Source organism: Aplidium turbinatum, chromosome 3, assembly GCF_918807975.1.
Source record: "Aplidium turbinatum chromosome 3, kaAplTurb1.1, whole genome shotgun sequence".
NCBI lineage: Eukaryota > Metazoa > Chordata > Ascidiacea > Aplousobranchia > Polyclinidae > Aplidium > Aplidium turbinatum.
Window position 1 is genome coordinate 27951300 of NC_137474.1, and position 19547 is coordinate 27970846.

Sequence of the window (19547 nt, forward strand, 5' to 3'; positions counted from 1 at the left end):
ACAATTATCTACAATCAACACCGTGGTTGTGGCTGCTGATGATACAGACATCTTAGTTCTTTTATGTCATCATTGGAGTGACAAACAAAACACAATTTACTTCAGTATGTACTGATCGGAATAGTGAGTCTAGTCAAAGAGAGCTGAAGTACCGTACTGGAAGATTTCAGACATTGTCCAATCACTAGAAGTGCCAAATTACTTGCTGTTTGCTCATGCTTGGAGTGGATGTGGTACAACTTCTTCAATATATCAACAAGGTACCAATATAATTAATCAGCTGTGGTAGCAGTACATTTTAGTCTTGCTTTCAGTATTTTCTGGATTTTCCCCACTCTTCATTCCAGAACTGCTTACCATACTTGTCTGAAAGTACATTTTTACCATTTTCTGATCAGCTTTTAAACGATATGCAAGAATTCAGATGGCAATCAATAGTCATTACCAAATCCACTAAATATTATTCTAATATTAATAATAATAATATATGAGATGTTGTAAAGCAGAGTGCTTATTCATCTTTCAATCACGTACAGTAAACAACTAATAAAGATAATAACAATATTAAGATTAACAGAGGTATCAACAGTGATACACACGCAAAAGTAAACAGCTATATAAGATAAAAAGACACACAAAAACAATACCAACATTTTTGTTATTGTACTAAAACTAAAGCAATATTGGTATGCATCAATTAGGCAGTGACTACTGGAATGCCTAATGCTAACAGTGTAGTGCTAACAGTCTAGTGTTGGTACAGTAATAACAGTAGGCTACACAATCACAACAATAAATAGTACACTACAGTATTAGATATTGGCAACAACAGTATAATTGTAATACTGTTATTTGTAATGCCAATGTATGGAGTGTATGCACACATTATTTGGTGACAATGATTAATTATTTCATCTGTCTTGTTGCTTAGGAAAGCTAAAGATGTTCAATTAGCCTACCTGAAGAAGGAAGAATTTCAGCAATCTGCTGATGTACGGTATTTGGTAGATTAGATTCTACACGTGAGCAAATAGCTGATGCTGGAAGAGATTTGTTATTGAAAAGGTTGGTTACTGGGACTGTATTGGTGCACAGTTAATTAAATAAGAAAAAATGAAAATGTTGCTGAGCAGTGGTGGCCTTTGGGGTGGGCGAACTGGGCGACCGTCCAGGGCCCGCAAATTTATGGGGCCCGCGCTTATCCAAAATATGTACAAATGAAATTTACAAGCACTAGCAGAAACCACAGTGCTCTCTGTTCTACAGTATCAAAACAAACTGAATTTGTGAACGGTACCTTAACTTGTGTTTGTTACTAAGACTATTACTTACTGTGCCAGTTACTGTAGCTTCAGGAGAAAGATCATTTTTCTAAACTAAAGTTGATAAAAAATTACCTTCGCTCTACAATGAGCCAAGAACGCTTGGTTGGAGTAGCTGTTGTTTCAATTGAGCACAGCATGGGCAAAACATTGGACAATGCTTTTCTTATTAAAGAGTTTGCCGCAATAAAAGCTAGAAAGGTGCATTTTGTGTAAGTGCTGCAGACGGGTGGTGTATGACTCGGAAGGCACTGGGTATGGTGGTACAACATAGCATCAGAGTGATGTGAAGATGTCACAGCATGAAATACACCTTTCTCGCTTACCATCGCTGTTTGTTGCTGTATCATGTTAATTCCTTTTTGTGTTATTATGATTTATGGTCATTTAATTTTTCGATACCGGGTTGTAGGGGCCCTCATATTACTTCTTACCCAGGGCCCACAAAACCTTAAGGCCACCACTATTGCTGAGTACCAGTCTGAATGAGATTCACCAATAATAATGCAATATTTTGTTGATCTATCAAGCTTTAGTGCAAGACCTGCAGATTCACTTGGCCAACTACGGTACGTCAAGTAGTCTATATGCAGATGGTTGCAACAGCTTCCACTGTTCATCTTGAAAGATTGCCACCCACCGAAGCTGCAATTCGTTTTTATTCCTTCAGAGTACATTTGCAGGTGAAATAACAGTGCGTAAATGCGTAGCCTAATGGTATTGTAACACAATACCGGTAATCATTTAGTATAAAAGCGTCTTTGCTCTATAGATTATTATAGCACTTGAAGATATTTTTCAAGAATTGTTTATTGTCGGTAACTTCAAAATATTACAGCAAATTGCGCTATTAAACTGCTGTAAGGAAAAAATGCAAGTTATAGCAAAACAGCTTGCGTTATAACATGACTAGCATAAACAAGTGGTGTACTACAAATCAAAAAATTTATGGCAGCAAGACTTCGTTTATCTGAGTTGATATAAAACTGTTGTTTCAGGTATGTCAGTGGAAGCATCTTGACACTGAAATCTTGGATCTCGCACAGTGGGGATGGAAAGCTGACACAGGGGCAGTTATGCCAATAAAGACCAATTTAGATCCGGCACCAGAATGGCTATTGAACGTTGTACGATGCAAATGCAAAGAAGGAACAAAAAATCAATGTAGTACAATGTCTTGCAGCTGCAGAAAACATGGCTCAAAGTGCGTAACAGCATGTGGAGAGTGTCGTGGGGAAACTTGTTGCAATCTCAGTTATGTACAAGAAGACTGCCCTGAGGATTGCGACATTTTGATCATGTTTCAATAAATGATTTCATAAAAAAGTGGAACGTTTTGCCCTTTTGATTTTATGAGCGACCGAGCATAGAAGCTCACATCAGAGTGACATAGGAACGTTACTGCAAAGGCTGGACTGAGCCTGAAAAATGAGCCTAGAAAACGTTTGAAATTTTTTTCTTAAGTTTGCTTATGATAATAAAATATAAAACAATATCAAATGAAAACAATTGTACGGTACGGTACCACATAGTTCATGGCTATCTTTATTCTCCTGTGGCAGGAAGACGACTGCTGCGTTAATACATAGGGTGGTTGCCCAGACCCACGCACGATTTGCCAATTTTTCTTTGGTGGATATTTGTGTATTGCCCAAATTTGGGCTACCCGAAAGATTCCAATGGATAGTTGAGCTGTAGGCTACTCTTCAGACATGGCATATCCACTAGCAGTGTGAGTCGAATTTTCACCGTCGACAAGAACAATAGTGCCACGTCTTGGGCATTCGACTGACAACCATTTCCTCGAAGGCATAATTATTGAAGTAAAGTTTCAAAAATTTCGCACTTTTTGTATAATGCCCATAATATACTCTCGCCACTTGTAGCGCTTATTTTCGTCATTAAACCGGACCTGGGGTCAAAATGCCCCCTTGACTCATTATATGAAGCTCCGTTCTGTCTAAAAACAATCTTTTAGAACAAATGCATTGGATCTGCAATTATATCAATGGGCTGGAGGTAATAGGTAAGCAATTTTAATTTGATGACGTCAGAGTGACGTCATTTAAATATAAAAAATATTTTGTCAAATGTGAGTTGTCTCTTTCTGATACACGTTGGGAAAAAAGTTAAAAATGGGACTAGAAACTTGCGCAAAAGGAAAAATGCACTTTCCCCACTAGCGGCGCAAGGTGCTGCTTAAAAAACGGCCATAACTTTTTTTGCCAAGGGTCTCTGGTTGGAGGAAAGTAAAAATCTTAATCTAGAGGAGTTAAGCTTTCCAACGATACCTAATTTGTTAAGGTCGCAATTTATTCCAGGTCAATACGTTTTACGCTCAGACTACTATGGAGAGAAATAGAGTTCAGTGAAATGTCTGCATTGGCATGAGCAACATTAGCACTTAACAAACACCAGTAAGCGGAATTAAAGTAGGCCTAACCATGAAACAGTGGTGCCTAAAGTGCAAACCGCGGGCCACATGCAACAAGCAGGAACACTATCTGTGGCTCCCGACTGGGCATTGTACAATGTACACTGTAAAGTGCATTTATCACAGACTTTTTGGAAACTGATTTAAGTTTTATCTTTCCTCTGCACAGCCAGACTTTGCCATCCACAACACTGCTTTTTACTCCTTCAGACTTGGGTGCTGAGTGCTCCTATAGAATTCGCCTTCCTGGTCAATATGACGTCGTCACCAAACGGACGCAACTATTATTGGAAGGGTGAAAAAAAGGAACGTGAAAAGCGGCGTAATTATCATCATAATCCATCGTCGGTTTGTTCCCCACTAGTGGGGGTGGCCGATTGTTTCCTCGCAGCAATTGTTTCAGGGTTGGAAAAAATCATGATTTTTTTTAAAAAATCAAAAAAACCGGATTTTTTTGATTTAAATCGGATTTTTTTGATTTAAATCAGATTTTTTTGATTTGTTTTATATAAAAAAGCGTTGAGTCTACTTGGGGGAAGAGATCATTTTAGTAAGATAGCAGAATTATTTTTAACCCCTTGATTGATTGAAAGGCTTTGCTTTGCAAGTGTTTAATCATTTTTATTATCATATTGTAGGCTAGCCTGTCTAGTGTCTATTGCACATATTTTTAAGTAGGTGTGGTATGTTGCTTTTTCTAAATCATAATGTGCATATCGAGATTGAGGTACGTCTCAGACTGTCATCTCACTACACTAAGATTTTTCCTTACGTTTGAGCACACGTTACTTTGCTTTTTTGCTCAACTGATGCATAGCCTACAACCAAACTTTTTACAAAGAAAGTTTAACTGTGTAATATAATTATGTTACCGACGTACCATACCAAAACAATAAAAGTTCAGATGACACAAAATTGCAGTTTGTTTGTTTGTTTGTTTGTTTATCTTTATCCTGCATTGCGGGAAAGCGGACTTGAGCGCTATGCATCGGTGTACGCCTTCCGACGTACACCTGACCCACGCTGCAGCCGACGACAATGTCTGTTTCCGGTTGTCTACTCTGCTTATGACTTAAATTTGGAACTACCCATTACTCGAAATCGATCACTGGGTAGAGGCAATTATCGTAAAGTTTCTTGCCCAGAGAAACAACAGCAGGTGCGGGTGGCTGGAGTCGAACACGCAGGCTCTCGACTGTGAGCCCAACGCGCTAACCACTCGGCCACTGCTGCCATGTTGCCTGCTGCTGCCAGTTGATTTTGCATTGAGAAGTTTGTACATAAATACAAGCTCCGCCAGCTTTTGCAGTGCCCAATCGATTTCGAACTTCTGATTGAAGCAGACCAAAAGTGGAAAAAACTTGCTCAAAAACTATGTTTAGTGAACAACACTGTTTGTGAACTGCCAAGTAAACTAAGTTGCCTTTCAAAACATGCATAGCCTATAGCCTTAAGTATTTAAATATAACTTTTGTATTACAGAGAAGCAGTGAAACGTTTGTTGATGTATTTATTTTTATTTTAGCAAATAAAAAATCATTTGATTTTTTTAATTGATTGTTTTGATTTTTATTGTTTGATTTAAATCAATGATTTAAATCATTTGATTTAATTCAACCAACCCTGAATTGTTTTAATCCCTTTTCTCCATTTCACTCTGTCCCTTGCATCCTCCTCCTTCAGTCCGACTTTTTTAAATTCATCCTTCACTTGTTGTTTCCACGTTCTTCTTGGACGACCGCGTTTCCTCTTCCCATCCACCTTTAGATCTAGTGCCATTCTAAGAAAACTTCCTTCCTCCCTCCTTATCACATGTCCATACCATCTTACTCCATTTGCCCTTGCCAGTAATGGAGGTGATAAGGCGAATGGATATGGATTTTTGACAATTTTAATATATTTTTACAATAAAAACATTACACCAACGTCGAGTGTTTGATGTAAGGCCCTAGGATGACTTAAAACCAGTGCCGGTCTTAGGGTTTTTCGGGCCCTATGCGGAATATGCTTTTGCGGGCCCAATGACAATAATCCAATTCAGTGGTGTAGCTAGGTACTTTGAAAGGGGAGGGGCGGCGGTGGCGGCGTGATCGCCAAAGATGACAACCAGCGGCGGGGGGTCTGGGGGGCCTCCCCCAAAAAATTTTGAAAAATTACTTTGAATTTGGGACATTCTGAGAGCATGTTCAACAAAAACTTAGGTATGAATATTACTGTGAAATGGTGCTGTCCGGTGGCATAGCAAAAAGATAAGATCATGCTTTCTTTGGCATTTTTTGGAAATAAAGCTATGTCTCTACAGTATGTTGAGTCTGGATGCAACCTATTTCGTCCCCTGAAGTCGTGTAACAAAATTAAATTTCGACTTATTTCGTCCCCTGAAAAGATCGAGAAATTTTGAAATGTTTGCGGCAACTCCGATCAGCGATTTCGGCTATGTCGTTTTTTTTTTCTCGATCTTTTCAGGGTACGAAATATTCAGGCGACAAAATAGGTTGAATTCGTTGAGTCTCTATGTTTTCTTGTTGCGAATTCCTTTGCTGAATTCACTTGTTGAATTTTTCCTTTGAAAATGACAAAATTACTGCATTTTCTGAATAAATTGCGGGCCCCCTAAGTTGCGAGCCCTGTGCGATCGCACGGTTTGCACATCCCAAAGACCGGCACTGTTTAAAACTCTTCAATTTGCAAGAATTCAACTAAAAAATTATCAAATTAAAGTTTAACATTAAAAATATGAAACCTTTGCCACTATGTGCTGTAGTTTTCTCATACTGCTCAGATTTTAACAATTTTTCCATCGTTGGGAAGCACGATTGGCTACAAATTCAAAACAAGTACTAGCTTTATCTTGTAATAACTTAAACTTCACCAACTTATACCGATTCTGAGCAATTTAATTTTTACAATATAACCATTAATCCTTTGCAAATTGAAAGAGTATGTCTTGCTTTATGCACCTGAAAAGTTTCAGGTTTATATCTCATCTACCAAATGAGCAATCGTCGTTCAAACTTAACTGCCCAGCGAAGCTTTTTTCCAATGCATTGTAAAGGCGAATCGATCCTTATTTAGTATAAGCCACCCCCTGTTTGCTGTGATTGGTAAATAGTGCTTCCACTAAACATTTTCAGGTGTCAGGGGTTCTCAGGGGGTACGTCTAAATACCCATTGTCAGGCATTGTCGAGCATAGTCAGGCATTGTCAGGTATTGTCGGGCATTGTCGGCTTTTTAGGGGGTTGTGGAGCATTTTCAGGGGTTGTCGAGCATTTTCAGGGGTTTTCAGGTATTGTAGAGTAGGCTAACTACTTTCAGGCATTGTTGGGAATTTCAAGGCATTGTCTAGGACTTCCAGGCATTGTCTATCATTATCAGTGGTTGACAGGCTTGTGAGGCATTTTCAAACATTTTTAGGCATTGTCGAACATATTCAGGGGTTGTCGAGCATTTTTAGGGGTTGTCAGGCATTGTAGAGTAGCTACTTTCAGGCATTGTTGGGCATTTCCATGCATTGTCTAGGATTTCCAGATATTGTTGATGATTATTAGTGGTTGAGGGGTTTGTCAGGCATTGTGGAACATTTTCAGAGGTTGTCTAGCATTTTCAGGGGTAGCCAGGCATTCTACCAAACCTATCAACCACTGAATATGTTCGACAAGGCCTGGAAATCCTAGATAATGCCTGAAGATGTCCGACAATGCCTGCCAGAAAGAATCTAAAGTAATTTACAATGCCTGAGAACCCCTGACACCTGAAAATGCTCGACAACCCCTGAATATGTTCGACAATGCTTGAAAATTTCCGACAATGCCTAACAAGCTTGTCAACCATTGATAATGATCGACAATGCCTGGAAATCCTAGACAATGCCTTGAAATTATCAACAATGCCTGAAAGTATCTACTCTACAATGCCTGACAACCCCTGAAAATGCTCGACAACCCCTAGAAATGGTCCACAACTCCCCAAAAAACCGACAATGCCTACAATGTGTAGGGACCCGAATGAATTTCCATTGTTTTGTTTGCTTATCATTTAACGCCACTTCTTCATGCTTTTTGAAAAGATTTTTCAATCCGATTTTTATAACCTGCAAAACCACATTATTGCATCAATTATCGTGTTTATTTTTTAGTTTTACTTTCACCTTTTTGTTAATTTTAAAGCGTGTGATCTTCGATCTCACGGTCTTAAAATTTGCAGGGAGTGATGGGAGGCCCTCCAGACCCCCCGCCGCTGGGTGTCGTCTTAAGCGAAAACGCCGTCGGGCTTCAGCCGCCGGTCGTCAAAACCCCCCCTTTCAAAATTCTTGGCTACGCTACTCTCAATGGCCCCCCCCCCTTTAAGAAAATCCTGCATGCACCACTGGGCCTTGGCCTTGCACGATTCACATATCAGTCTAGATCAGTGTTTTTCAACCTTTTTTGGTCCAACGCCCCCTTTATGAACTGGCAAAATGTTACCGCCCCCAACAAAAACGATTAATTACGACAACCGAATATAAAACAATAAATACTATTAATACAGTCAACCCCGCTTAATCGGCCCACGTTTAATAGGACCACCCGCTTATTCGGACCATTTTGCACTGGTCCCGAATCCAAATCCATTTTTCTGTACAATTTTCCCCGCTTAAACGGACCACCACCCCGCTTAAACGGACCACCCTCCGCCCTAAAATAGGCCTTTATGGTTAACGTTTTTTACTTTTTGTACATTTTTCTGCGAGGTGACGCGTCAAGAGTTGTTGATGGGCAACGTGCTACGTTCTCGCTAAGCCATTTTAAAGTGAAGTAGGCTACAGATAAACAAACGCTTGTTGTCACGTCATAAGGTTAATTGTCATCTATCAGAATTGCAGTAATTGTGATGCAGCACCGAATACTGTACTGTACAGAAGAATGAATGAATGCTTTTAGTGCTTGAATAAAAATGGCAGCAATAACTCGCGTACATCGAACACTTAAAGAAAAAATTGAGATTCTTAACAAAATCAAAAACCAGCCTTCGGGAACGTCAGAGAGGAAGTTAGCTGAGACTGTATTTTGTTTTGATTGTTGATGGTGTTTTGGTTGTGTTTATAGCCGCAATTGTAAAATGCTTAAACTATTTTCAAAAACGATGAAAAAAATAACGAAATTCGTTCTCCCGTTTAATGGGACCACCCGCTTAATCGGACCAATTTGGCTTGGTCCCGATGTGGTCCGATTAAGCGGGGTTGACTGTACTACAAAAAGTGCTCAATGCCAAGCAAAAAGCCAAGCAGAGCGATATAATTACATCAAATATAGTTACAAATCTCTAAAACCCTTAGAGCCTGTTTTACCCTAAAAGGGGGTAAAACAGGCTGTAAGGGTTTTAAAGACTAGTAACAATATTTGATGAAAAGCAAATATATTTGTGCGAGCATGAAAACAGTATAGGCCTACTGGTAGGCAGTGTGAACCTTGGGCTTGGTGAGAAAGTGCCAGTTTCTTCACATCCGGTGCAAAGCTAGTGAGAAACATTCGAAGATCACCTCTTATGGATATGTCGTGGGTTTCGCTGTTTGGTATGTAGCAGAACAACACAGCTGAATCCCTTTTCCACCAGGTATGTGGTAGGAAATGCTACCACGAAGATACAGGCTCTTTGACGAAATCGTTACTCTGGGCGGTAGATGGGTTAAACCAGAATGCCCCTAATATTGAAAACGCCCCCCTTAAGCCAAGGTAATCATACCGCCCCCCCCTGCAAAATCAAAACGCCCCCCGGGGGGCGGTACCGCCCCCGTTGAGAACCACTGGTCTAGATTTTCTTCTTCCAGCTTTCTTTCTACTTCAAGTAGGGTCGCCGAATCACTGGTGCGTATTATTATTTATTGCAGTCCTCCACAGTGCACATCACTCTGTCAGTAGCACAGTGGCCAGTGGTGCCACTCCTAGTGTTTTTCCACTAGATCTAGTGTTTTTGGATTGCATCTAGTGTTCTAGTGTTTTTTTTGCTATCTAGTGTTTTTTTAGCGATTTACCACTATGGTGGTGTGCATAAGTTTGGACAGTGTTCAAAGCGGTCCCACGAATTACCCATAAGTACCTATAAGCACCATAAGTACCCATAAGCCCCATAAGTCGCGTCGAATTACCCATAAGTCGCGTCGAATTACCCATAAGCCCCATAAGTCGCGTCGAATTACCCATAAGCCCCATAAGTCGCGTCGAATTACCCATAAGCCCCGTAAGTCGCGTCGAATTACCCATAAGCCCCATAAGTCGCGTCGAATTACCCATAGGCACCATAAGTAGCATTGAATTACATAGAAGTAACGTCGAATTACCCATAAGCCTGTATAGTGTAGAGTGTAGTCTATAGCCGTCTGGAAGCCTAGTAGTCGGCTGCATAGCCGAGTGGTGAGGAGCACTGGCTGGGCGTTCCAAAATATAGTTCGACACCGCTCAAGAACAGGACACTTGAAGGCATGCCTAAAGGTGGACACGAAGATTGGCTTCGTTGCCTTCCCGTCCGCTTATGTGTAATCTGCAGTTTGCTGCAACAGATGGAGTGTTTTGTCCGATAAAACACCTTAACATTGGGCAATTTTCCCTATGAACCAGGTGACTGCAGCATAGCAATCGTTCTCGCACTCAGCTAGAGACTTAATTCTTGCTTTGAACTTGATAATTAAAGAAAAAAAAGAATAATGGCAAGGGTGGGAATCAAACCCGTGTCACCAAATTCAATAGCCTTTGCCTTAACCACTCAGCCACGCAAGCGCTCTCGAAATCTTAGCTTAATTTGTTTATATGGGTAATGTTTCGAGAACGCTCACAATATTATCAGTTTAGTTTGTTTTTATTTCTGATCATCACAACGAAAAAACAATACACGACAAACTTAGCACAGATCTATAAAAGGTAGAAGCGACAAAACGCGGACGTTATAACGTGCACGATACCAAAGCCTGCAGATTACATATACGCTGACATGAGGCGTAAGTAATTCCACGTTGCTTATGGGTAATTCGACGCGACTTATGGGACATTTGGGTAATTCGACGCGACTTATGGAGCTTATGGGTAATTTGACGCGACCTATGGGGCGTCGAATTACCCATAAGCAACGTGGAGTTACTTACGCCTTCATGTCAGCGTATATGTAATCTGCAAGTCGCTGTTGCGACTTGCGATCGTGTCACTTAAACTGATTGTCCTGCTTTGGTATCATGCACGTTATAACGTCCGCGTTTTGTCGCTTCTATCTTTTATAGACCTCTGCTAAGTTTGTCGTATATTGTTTTTTGTTGTGATGGTCAGAAGTAAAAACAAACTAAACTGATAATATTGTGAACGTTCTCGAAACATTACCGATATAAACCAAATTAAGCGAAGATTTCTCGAGTTCTTGCGTGGCTGAGTGGTTAAGGCAAAGGCTATTGTATTTGGTGACACGGGTTTGATTCCCACCCTTTGCCATTATTCTTTTTTTCTTTAATTATCAAGTTCAAAGCAAGAATTAAGTCTCTAGCTGAGTGCGAGAACGATTGCTATGCTGCAGTCACCTGGTTCATAGGTCTATAAAAGGTAGAAGCGACAAAACGCGGACGTTATAACGTGCATGATACCAAAGCAGGACAATCAGTTTAAGTGACACGATCGCAAGTCGCAACAGCGACTTGCAGATTACATATACGCTGACGTGAAGGCGTAAGTAATTCCACGTTGCTTATGGGTAATTCGACGCGATTTATGGGTAATTCGACGGGAGTCGAATTACCCATAAGCCCCATAAGTCGCGTCGAATTACCCATAAGCTCCATAAGTCGCGTCGAATTACCCAAATGCCCCATAAGTCGCGTCGAATTACCCATAAGCAACGTGGAATTACTTACGCCTCATGTCAGCGTATATGTAATCTGCAGGCTTTGGTATTGTGCACGTTATAACGTCCGCGTTTTGTCGCTTCTACCTTTTATAGATCTGTGCTAAGTTTGTCGTGTATTGTTTTTTTGTTGTGATGGTCAGAAATAAAAACAAACTAAACTGATAATATTGTGAGCGTTCTCGAAACATTACCCATATAAACAAATTAAGCGAAGATTTCACGAGCGCTTGCGTGGCTGAGTGGTTAAGGCAAAGGCTATTGAATTTGGTGACACGGGTTTGATTCCCACCCTTGCCATTATTCTTTTTTTTCTTTAATTATCAAGTTCAAAGCAAGAATTAAGTCTCTAGCTGAGTGCGAGAACGATTGCTATGCTGCAGTCACCTGGTTCATAGGGAAAATTGCCCAATGTTAAGGTGTTTTATCGGACAAAACACTCCATCTGTTGCAGCAAACTGCAGATTACACATAAGCGGACGGGAAGGCAACGAAGCCAATCTTCGTGTCCACCTTTAGGCATGCCTTCAAGTGTCCTGCTCTTGAGCGGTGTCGAACTATATTTTGGAACGCCCAGCCCGTGCTCCTCACCACTCGGCTATGCAGCTGACTACTAGGCTTCTAGACGGCTATAGACTACACTCTACACTATACAGGCTTATGGGTAATTCGACGTTACTTCTATGTAATTCAATGCTACTTATGGTGCCTATGGGTAATTCGACGCGACTTATGGGGCTTATGGGTAATTCGACGCGACTTACGGGGCTTATGGGTAATTCGACGCGACTTATGGGGCTTATGGGTAATTCGACGCGACTTATGGGGCTTATGGGTAATTCGACGCAACTTATGGGGCTTATGGGTAATTCGACGCTACTTATGGGGCTTATGGGTAATTCGACGCAACTTATGGGGCTTATGGTTAATTCGACGCGACTTATGGGTAATTCGACGCGACTTATGGTGCTTATGGGTACTTATGGGGCTTATGGGTAATTCGTGGGACCCGTTCAAAGTAGCCCCACCTATTTTTTGTTTGGCTGCATCAATATGTTTGTAGTGCTTTTCAAATTGGACACAAGTTTTTTGTCGGGTTACACCCAATGATGACCAAATTTGAGATATTTAGTATAAATGCTTTAAAAAAATACACACAAAAAGAACTGTGAAAAGTGTTCAAAGTAGACTAAAGTAGGTAGCGTAGCTTACCGGTACCATATGGTAGGTTAGGCTGACATTTCGTCGGTTTACATTTGATGAGTGTGGAATTCTTAGACTACACTACCTCAGAAATGGTTGTGAGTAATATTGCGTTTTTGACAATATGTTTGCAAAGGCCAAATTTGGAAAAAATTTGGGAAAATTTTGTTAGCCCCCCAAAATGTTTTACTCTCCTACGGCTATTACTTCAAGGCTCTAACTTTCAAGAAAATTCAGTCCTATTTTGAAATTTTAAGGAATTTTAACACTCACTAACTCCATTGGCTGTCATTTTTGTACATTGTGCATGTAAATAATGGTGTATTTATGATACTAGTGGTTTTTTGTGAATCTAGTGTTTTTTTCAGTCAAATCTAGTACTTTTCCATGACAAGAGAGTGGCAACAGTGACAGTGCCGTATCCTGGTGGGTTGAGCAAGAGAAGCAATAAAACTCGTGGGGGTTTAGAGCGTGCCGAAGGCACGCATGTTCTTGGGTGTCCAAGGGCATGCACCCCCAGGAAAATTTTAAAAAATTACACTCAAATAATGGATTATAGTGCTTTCTGGAAACACTTTTAGGGTAATATTTGTATGAAATTTATTAGCAGATAAACAGCTATTAACTTATTAAAAGTAGCTCTTACACACGAATGGGCAAAAACTGTGCAAGCTAAAATTTACATTGTACACTACATTTCAAATGGCACTATTCGAAGATTAAAAAGAATTGATATTTCTAAAAGCTTTTTTCGTAGCTGGTATACAAGTCCCCCCTCCCCCCTTGGTAACTCATGACAGACAGGACTCAACAAAACATACAGGGTAAAACTACTTTACCTTTGCTTTACTGTTCACAAACTTCAATCCACATGTTTTGGTCAATTCCACTTTGTCATGAGTTGCCAGGGGGGGGGGGGGGGGGGGGGACTTGTATACCAGGGATGCAACCTAATTCGTACCGTCAGTTCGTATCTTGAAAAGATCGAGAGATAAAATTAAAAAAAGGCGAAGTCACTGATCGCAGTTTCTGCAAACATTTTAAAATTTTCCGCAAACAAACAAACAAAAACTTTTAGGATCATTACCAGAAGTTTTAAAATGTTTGCGGGAACTCCAATCAATGCTAACTCCTAACCTTTTTTAAATGTTTGCGGTAAGGATGTGCCGATTAATCGGAATCGGCAATTTTTGGAGAATTGGCATCGGAATCGGCATCGGAAAAAAATGCCGATTCTTTCCGATTCTTTATCAAAGTTTCCTAATCAAAAGTAGCGCGAGCGCGTGGAAATACCGATCAAAGAACGGCTTCTTTGAACAACCGCATCAGCCTCAACTAGCATTCGGAGAGCGGTAGTCTGAATTATGACGATTGTCCGCCATTTTGTAAACTCTTGTTTAGTAGGCACGAGATCAAAATACTTTCTTTCTTTGAAATGACGAAAAACATTCAAAGAGAAAATCAGACCAGATAAAATATAAAAGTTGAATGATTACACAACGGTTAGAAGTTAAAGGAGAAATAGATTATTACGTAATAGTTATTAGCTTGCAGTATGCGAAGAGAAAAGGAGAACGCGAGGAGAACAGAAGAGAGGGAGTATAAACAAGCGAGGGAGTATAAACTGCTAAGAAAATGAGAGCAACTGTCTGAAAAATTCAAAACGCTTTAGAAAAAAACAAAGGGCGTCAATGGAAAACAACGTGTGAAGTTGCAAGTTATATCTTTTCAGACGCTGAATTGCAGTGAATTAATCTTGTCACTTAGTAAACACGTGAAAAAAGATTACCTCGTTTGCGCAATAATCACTCGATTATTTGTTCAACCCATGAAACGGACTATGTTACAGCCAAATGCTGTCCCAGCTCTAGTCGGCAAAATTAGGGAGTTTTCTTTGATCTGTAGAATATACCTTAATGCAGACATTTTTAACGCAGCAAAAAGAGAAATGACATCGTGTGCAGTTAGAAGTTGTCATTGTTTTTAAACATTGTAGACGTCAATTTATTATGTTCTTGTGCGATTATTTTCTCCTGTATCAATCACCTGCTTTAAGTTATGTAACGGAAAGGAAATCTTAATTTATTTCGTCATCCCCGCACTGGCTACATAAATCCATCATTGTTAAAAATTGCAAATAAATTGCTTTCGTCACCACCATCGTCGATCGAAAGCGAACGAATTTTTAGCACAGGTGGCAACATTTTTACGCCTCAACGAACCAGACTTACTGCAGCAACTGGAGAAAAGTTGATGTTATTGCATTTTAATTTACGTGCCTTTAATTTTGAATATTAAAAAGCGGAAATGTTCTTTGTAATTATTGTTTAATCGTTGTAAAATTCGTAGTCACTGAAAGTTGCTTAATGTCAATTTACTAAGCAGAGAGAAGTAAATTCCAAGTGTAGGCCTATTACGCTTAATGCGTTCAACAAACAATCATGTGATTGCGCAAACGTAACCAAACCAGCTACCCGGTAATCTTCACGTGTTTTCTAAGCAACAAGATTGTCTGCAACTCTACGTTCGAAAACAATAGTAATTTCTTCACAATATGTTTTTCTTTTTTCGTCTATTGATGCACTTTGAATGCAAGGCTAGTGTGTTACTTTTTTAAAGGTTTTTGTGTATTCAATACCGCTGCGTTCATTTTCTTTTACACTCTGGTCTTTTTTTCTTCTTGTTTCTGGCACCTTCTTGAATTCTGCGAGAAAAATACTGCAAACCGCACAAGATAATATTTTGCACACTGCGTTAAGCTACGTTTATTTTGCACTCTGTGAGCGATGGCGATTTTTCTCTTTTGACTGATTTCCGCGACAAATAAAACGCGTGTCTATCACCACTTTGTAGCGCGCAAGAAGTAAAGAACTACGGTACCGTAAAAAATCACGCTGTCTAGAGCAGGCGACAAAGTGAACGCTTTTAGACACTTCAAAGGCAGCAACTTGTAACAAAATCGAAACCACTTGTAAAGCGCCAACTAAAAGCAGCTTTAATCATTTAACCAAAGAATCGGAATCGGTATCGGCATCGGAATCGGCAAATATTTAAGAATCGGCATCGACAAAAATTCTGTAATCGGCACATCCCTAGTTTGCGGAAACTGCAGAAAAACCGAAACTGCGATCAGCGATTTCGGCTTTGTTCTATTTTTTTCTCTTGATCTTTTCAGTTTGTTTGTTTGCGGAAACACCCTAACCTTAACCCTTTTAAAATGTTTACGGAAACTCGGGTCAACCTTAACCCTTTTAAAATGTTTGCAGAAACTGCGATCAGCGACTTTGGCAAACTCTTAGGATCATTATCAGAAATTTTAAAATGTTTGCGGAGACTGTAGAAAAACGGAATCTGCGACTTCGGCTTTGTTCTATTTTTTCTCTCGATCTTTTTAGTTTGTTTGCTGAAACTCCCTAACCCTTTTAAAATGTTTGAGGAAACTCCGATCAAACCTAACCCTTATAAAATGCTTGCGGAAACTGGGATCAGCGACTTCGGCAAACTCATAGGATCTCATAGGATCATTACCGGAAATTGTAAAATGTTTGCGGAAAAACGGAAACTGCATTCAGCGATGTTTTCTTTTTTTCTCTTGATCTTTTCAGTTTGTTTGTTTGCGGATACCGCTAACCGATACCCTAACTCTTTTAAAATTTTTGCGGAAACTCCAATCATCGACTTCGGCTTGTTTTAATTTATTTTCTCGATCTTTTCAAGGTATGAACTGACGGTACGAATTGTTCATGGTACTTAGGTTGCACCACTCCTATACTAGCTCCCCTTTTTCTAAGCCAACCTAAGTCCTCACACATAAAAAAGTTAAGTGAGTTGCTAAAAGTTGAGGCAAACGGTGCACTCTAAGCTCCTTTATTTTTCCGGCTGACCAAGCATGGCCTACCACAGCTTCTTCCTGGCTGCCAATACCTGACTCCCGTCAACCAAAATAAAAAATCCATTAAGCATGCATGATTTTAAAAATGCCTTAATTATTATCGTGTTTTTGCATTCACTCAGGTAAAAACAGCATAAACAAGGCCCTGACCCATTTTGCAGTTGTAAAATGTATATACTTCACCAAAGTACGGTAGTGTACGGTAGAACTAGTCTTTGAGTTTTTATAGATCGGCACTCAGACTTATTGCAAAGCTTTCATCAGCAGTATTTCTCGTCTACGTGTGAGAGGCTTTGACTTGTTTGTGAAAAAATTGTAAATGCAAGTAAAGAGAAAATTTTTTCACGTACAAACGCGAGTGGAGAAAGAAATTTAAATACAAACGCAAGTGGAGGAATGTTGGCTTGTGGAAGCCGGCTACCAAACATGGCCTACCAGCATGGTAGTTTCAGAGGCCAATTAATGATTTCTCGGCAGCGATGGACTGCCGGGAGCATAGCCATAGGGGCCTGCAGCCCTACACTTTAATATGTAGCCTACGTACCATTTACTATTTGATGTATGCACAGGGGTATATCTTAGGTCTAGCTAATAATGAATATGAATATTACAAAAGTAGTTTCTCTACAATGTAAAAAAAGTTTTTTAAGAAGAATTTCAACATGCAGCCAAATTTTAAATAAATCTGATGGAGGATTATCTACTGGCATGCTTGAAATTGCCATGTTTAAAGGTGTTAATTCCTATGATGACTTGTACAAATTTTCTATCACTAATTCTGACCAATTTTGGGGAACACTAGCAAAGTCAAGATTGAATTGGTTCCAACCCTTTCACACTGTGTCTGACTGTAATATTGAAAAAGGAGAAGCCAAATGGTTTCTTGGGGGAAAGATCAATGTCTCTGTTAATTGTGTAGATCGCCATGCTGAAAAAAATCCTGATAAAGTTGCTTTACTTTGGGAAAAAGATGAACCAGGCCACACAGAAAAAGTTACCTACAAAAATTTACTGGAGATGGTGTGTAGAATTGCCAATAGTTTGCGCAATTCTGGAGTTAAAAAAGGTGATAGAGTGGCGATATACATGCCAGTTTCACCAAAGGCTGTTGCTGCAATGCTGGCATGCACTCGAATTGGTGCAATACACAGTGTGATATTTGCAGGTTTTAGTGCAGATGCTTTAGCTCAGAGAATACAAGATGCTGGAGCAGAAACAGTCTTAACAAGTGATCAAGCTGTCAGAGGAGGAAAAGTTATAGAGCTGAAAAGTACTGTTGATGCAGCAGTGAAACAATGTCCTTCTGTAAAAAGAGTATTTGTAAGTAAGCGAACAGGTGGAAACACATCACAGAGTGACATGGACATGGATTTAGAAGCTCTGATGTCCAAATCAGCAAGTTATTGTCAACCAGAGATCATGGACAGTGAAGACATGCTTTTCATGCTCTATACTTCTGGAAGCACTGGAAAACCAAAAGGTATCACACACAGCCAGTCTGGTTATCTGCTGTATGCTGCAATGACTCACAAATATGTGTTTGATTATCAGGAAAATGATATTTTTGGTTGTGTTGCTGACATTGGCTGGATAACAGGTCATAGTTATGTTGTTTATGGACCATTGTGCAATGGAGCAACCACTGTACTATTTGAGAGTGTTCCAACCTACCCAGATCCAGGTCGATATTGGGAAATGGTTGAACGACTTGGAATAAATCAATTCTATGGAGCACCCACTGCTATTCGTCTGCTGCTTCGATATGGTGATTCGTTTGTTAAAAAGTATGACCTTTCCTCACTTCGTGTTCTTGGCAGTGTAGGTGAACCTATTAATCATGAAGCTTGGGAGTGGTATCATAATGTTGTTGGGAATGGGAAGTGTGTTGTTGTGGACACTTGGTGGCAAACTGAGACAGGTGGTATTGCCATCACTCCTCGTCCTTCTGCAAAAAATGATATAATTGTTCCAGCAGCACCAATGCGACCATTTTTTGGCATTCAACCTGCGCTTGTTGGAGAAGACGGTCATGAAATCATTGGAAATAATAAAGAAGGTGCCTGTTGCATTAAGGCACCATGGCCAGGTATGGCACGTACTATTTATGGTGATCATAATCGATTTTTGGATACCTATTATCAACCTTTTCCTGGATTTTACTTTTCTGGAGATGGTGCAAGACGAATGGAAAATGGCTACTACCAAATTACAGGTCGTATGGATGATGTCTTAAACATCAGTGGGCATCGGCTTGGTACAGCTGAAATAGAAGATATTTTAGATGAGCATTGTGACGTGTCTGAAGCCGCTGTAGTTGGTGTTCCGCACTCTATAAAAGGGGAAGAAGCATTCGCATTTATCACTGTCATGGAAGAAGTGTCAAAGGATAAAGAAGATCTAATTAAAGAACTGCAAGCATCTGTAAGGGAAAAATTAGCGGCATTTGCTGTCCCACAACAGATGCTGATAACAAATGCTTTACCTAAGACACGCTCTGGAAAAATTATGCGCAGAATTTTGCGCAAAGTTGCTGTGGGTGATGTTGATGATCTTGGTGATACCAGCACTCTGGCAGAACCTTCTGTTGTTGAAAACCTTATTTCTGATAGAGCAGCGATGGACAAATAGTGTTGTATATTCCTTAACCATCATCCTCAAGTAAAACCATATATATAATATATTTTTAGTAATCATTGTTTTGCTATGCATCTCTGCTCCTATATATATTACAAGGCGTAATCGATTTAATTTAACATTAATGATGCTTAAACTAAACTGATGCTGGTTGTTACTACATAGCCTTGCTTTTATTCACACGAAAGCATTGTATGTATCCGA

The 19547-nt window shown here is 39.8% G+C and overlaps 1 protein-coding gene across 1 annotated transcript; it reads left to right on the forward strand.

Annotated features, from left to right (window-relative positions):
* Positions 1 to 1909: 1909 nt before the first annotated feature.
* On the forward strand, positions 1910 to 19337 carry LOC145766673 (acetyl-coenzyme A synthetase 2-like, mitochondrial). The gene is given in 5 exon segments (XM_082578384.1): positions 1910 to 2005; positions 2321 to 2449; positions 3967 to 4104; positions 7974 to 8031; positions 17404 to 19337. Coding segments are annotated over 5 exon segments (2355 nt in total).
* The last annotated feature ends 210 nt before the right edge of the window (positions 19338 to 19547 follow it).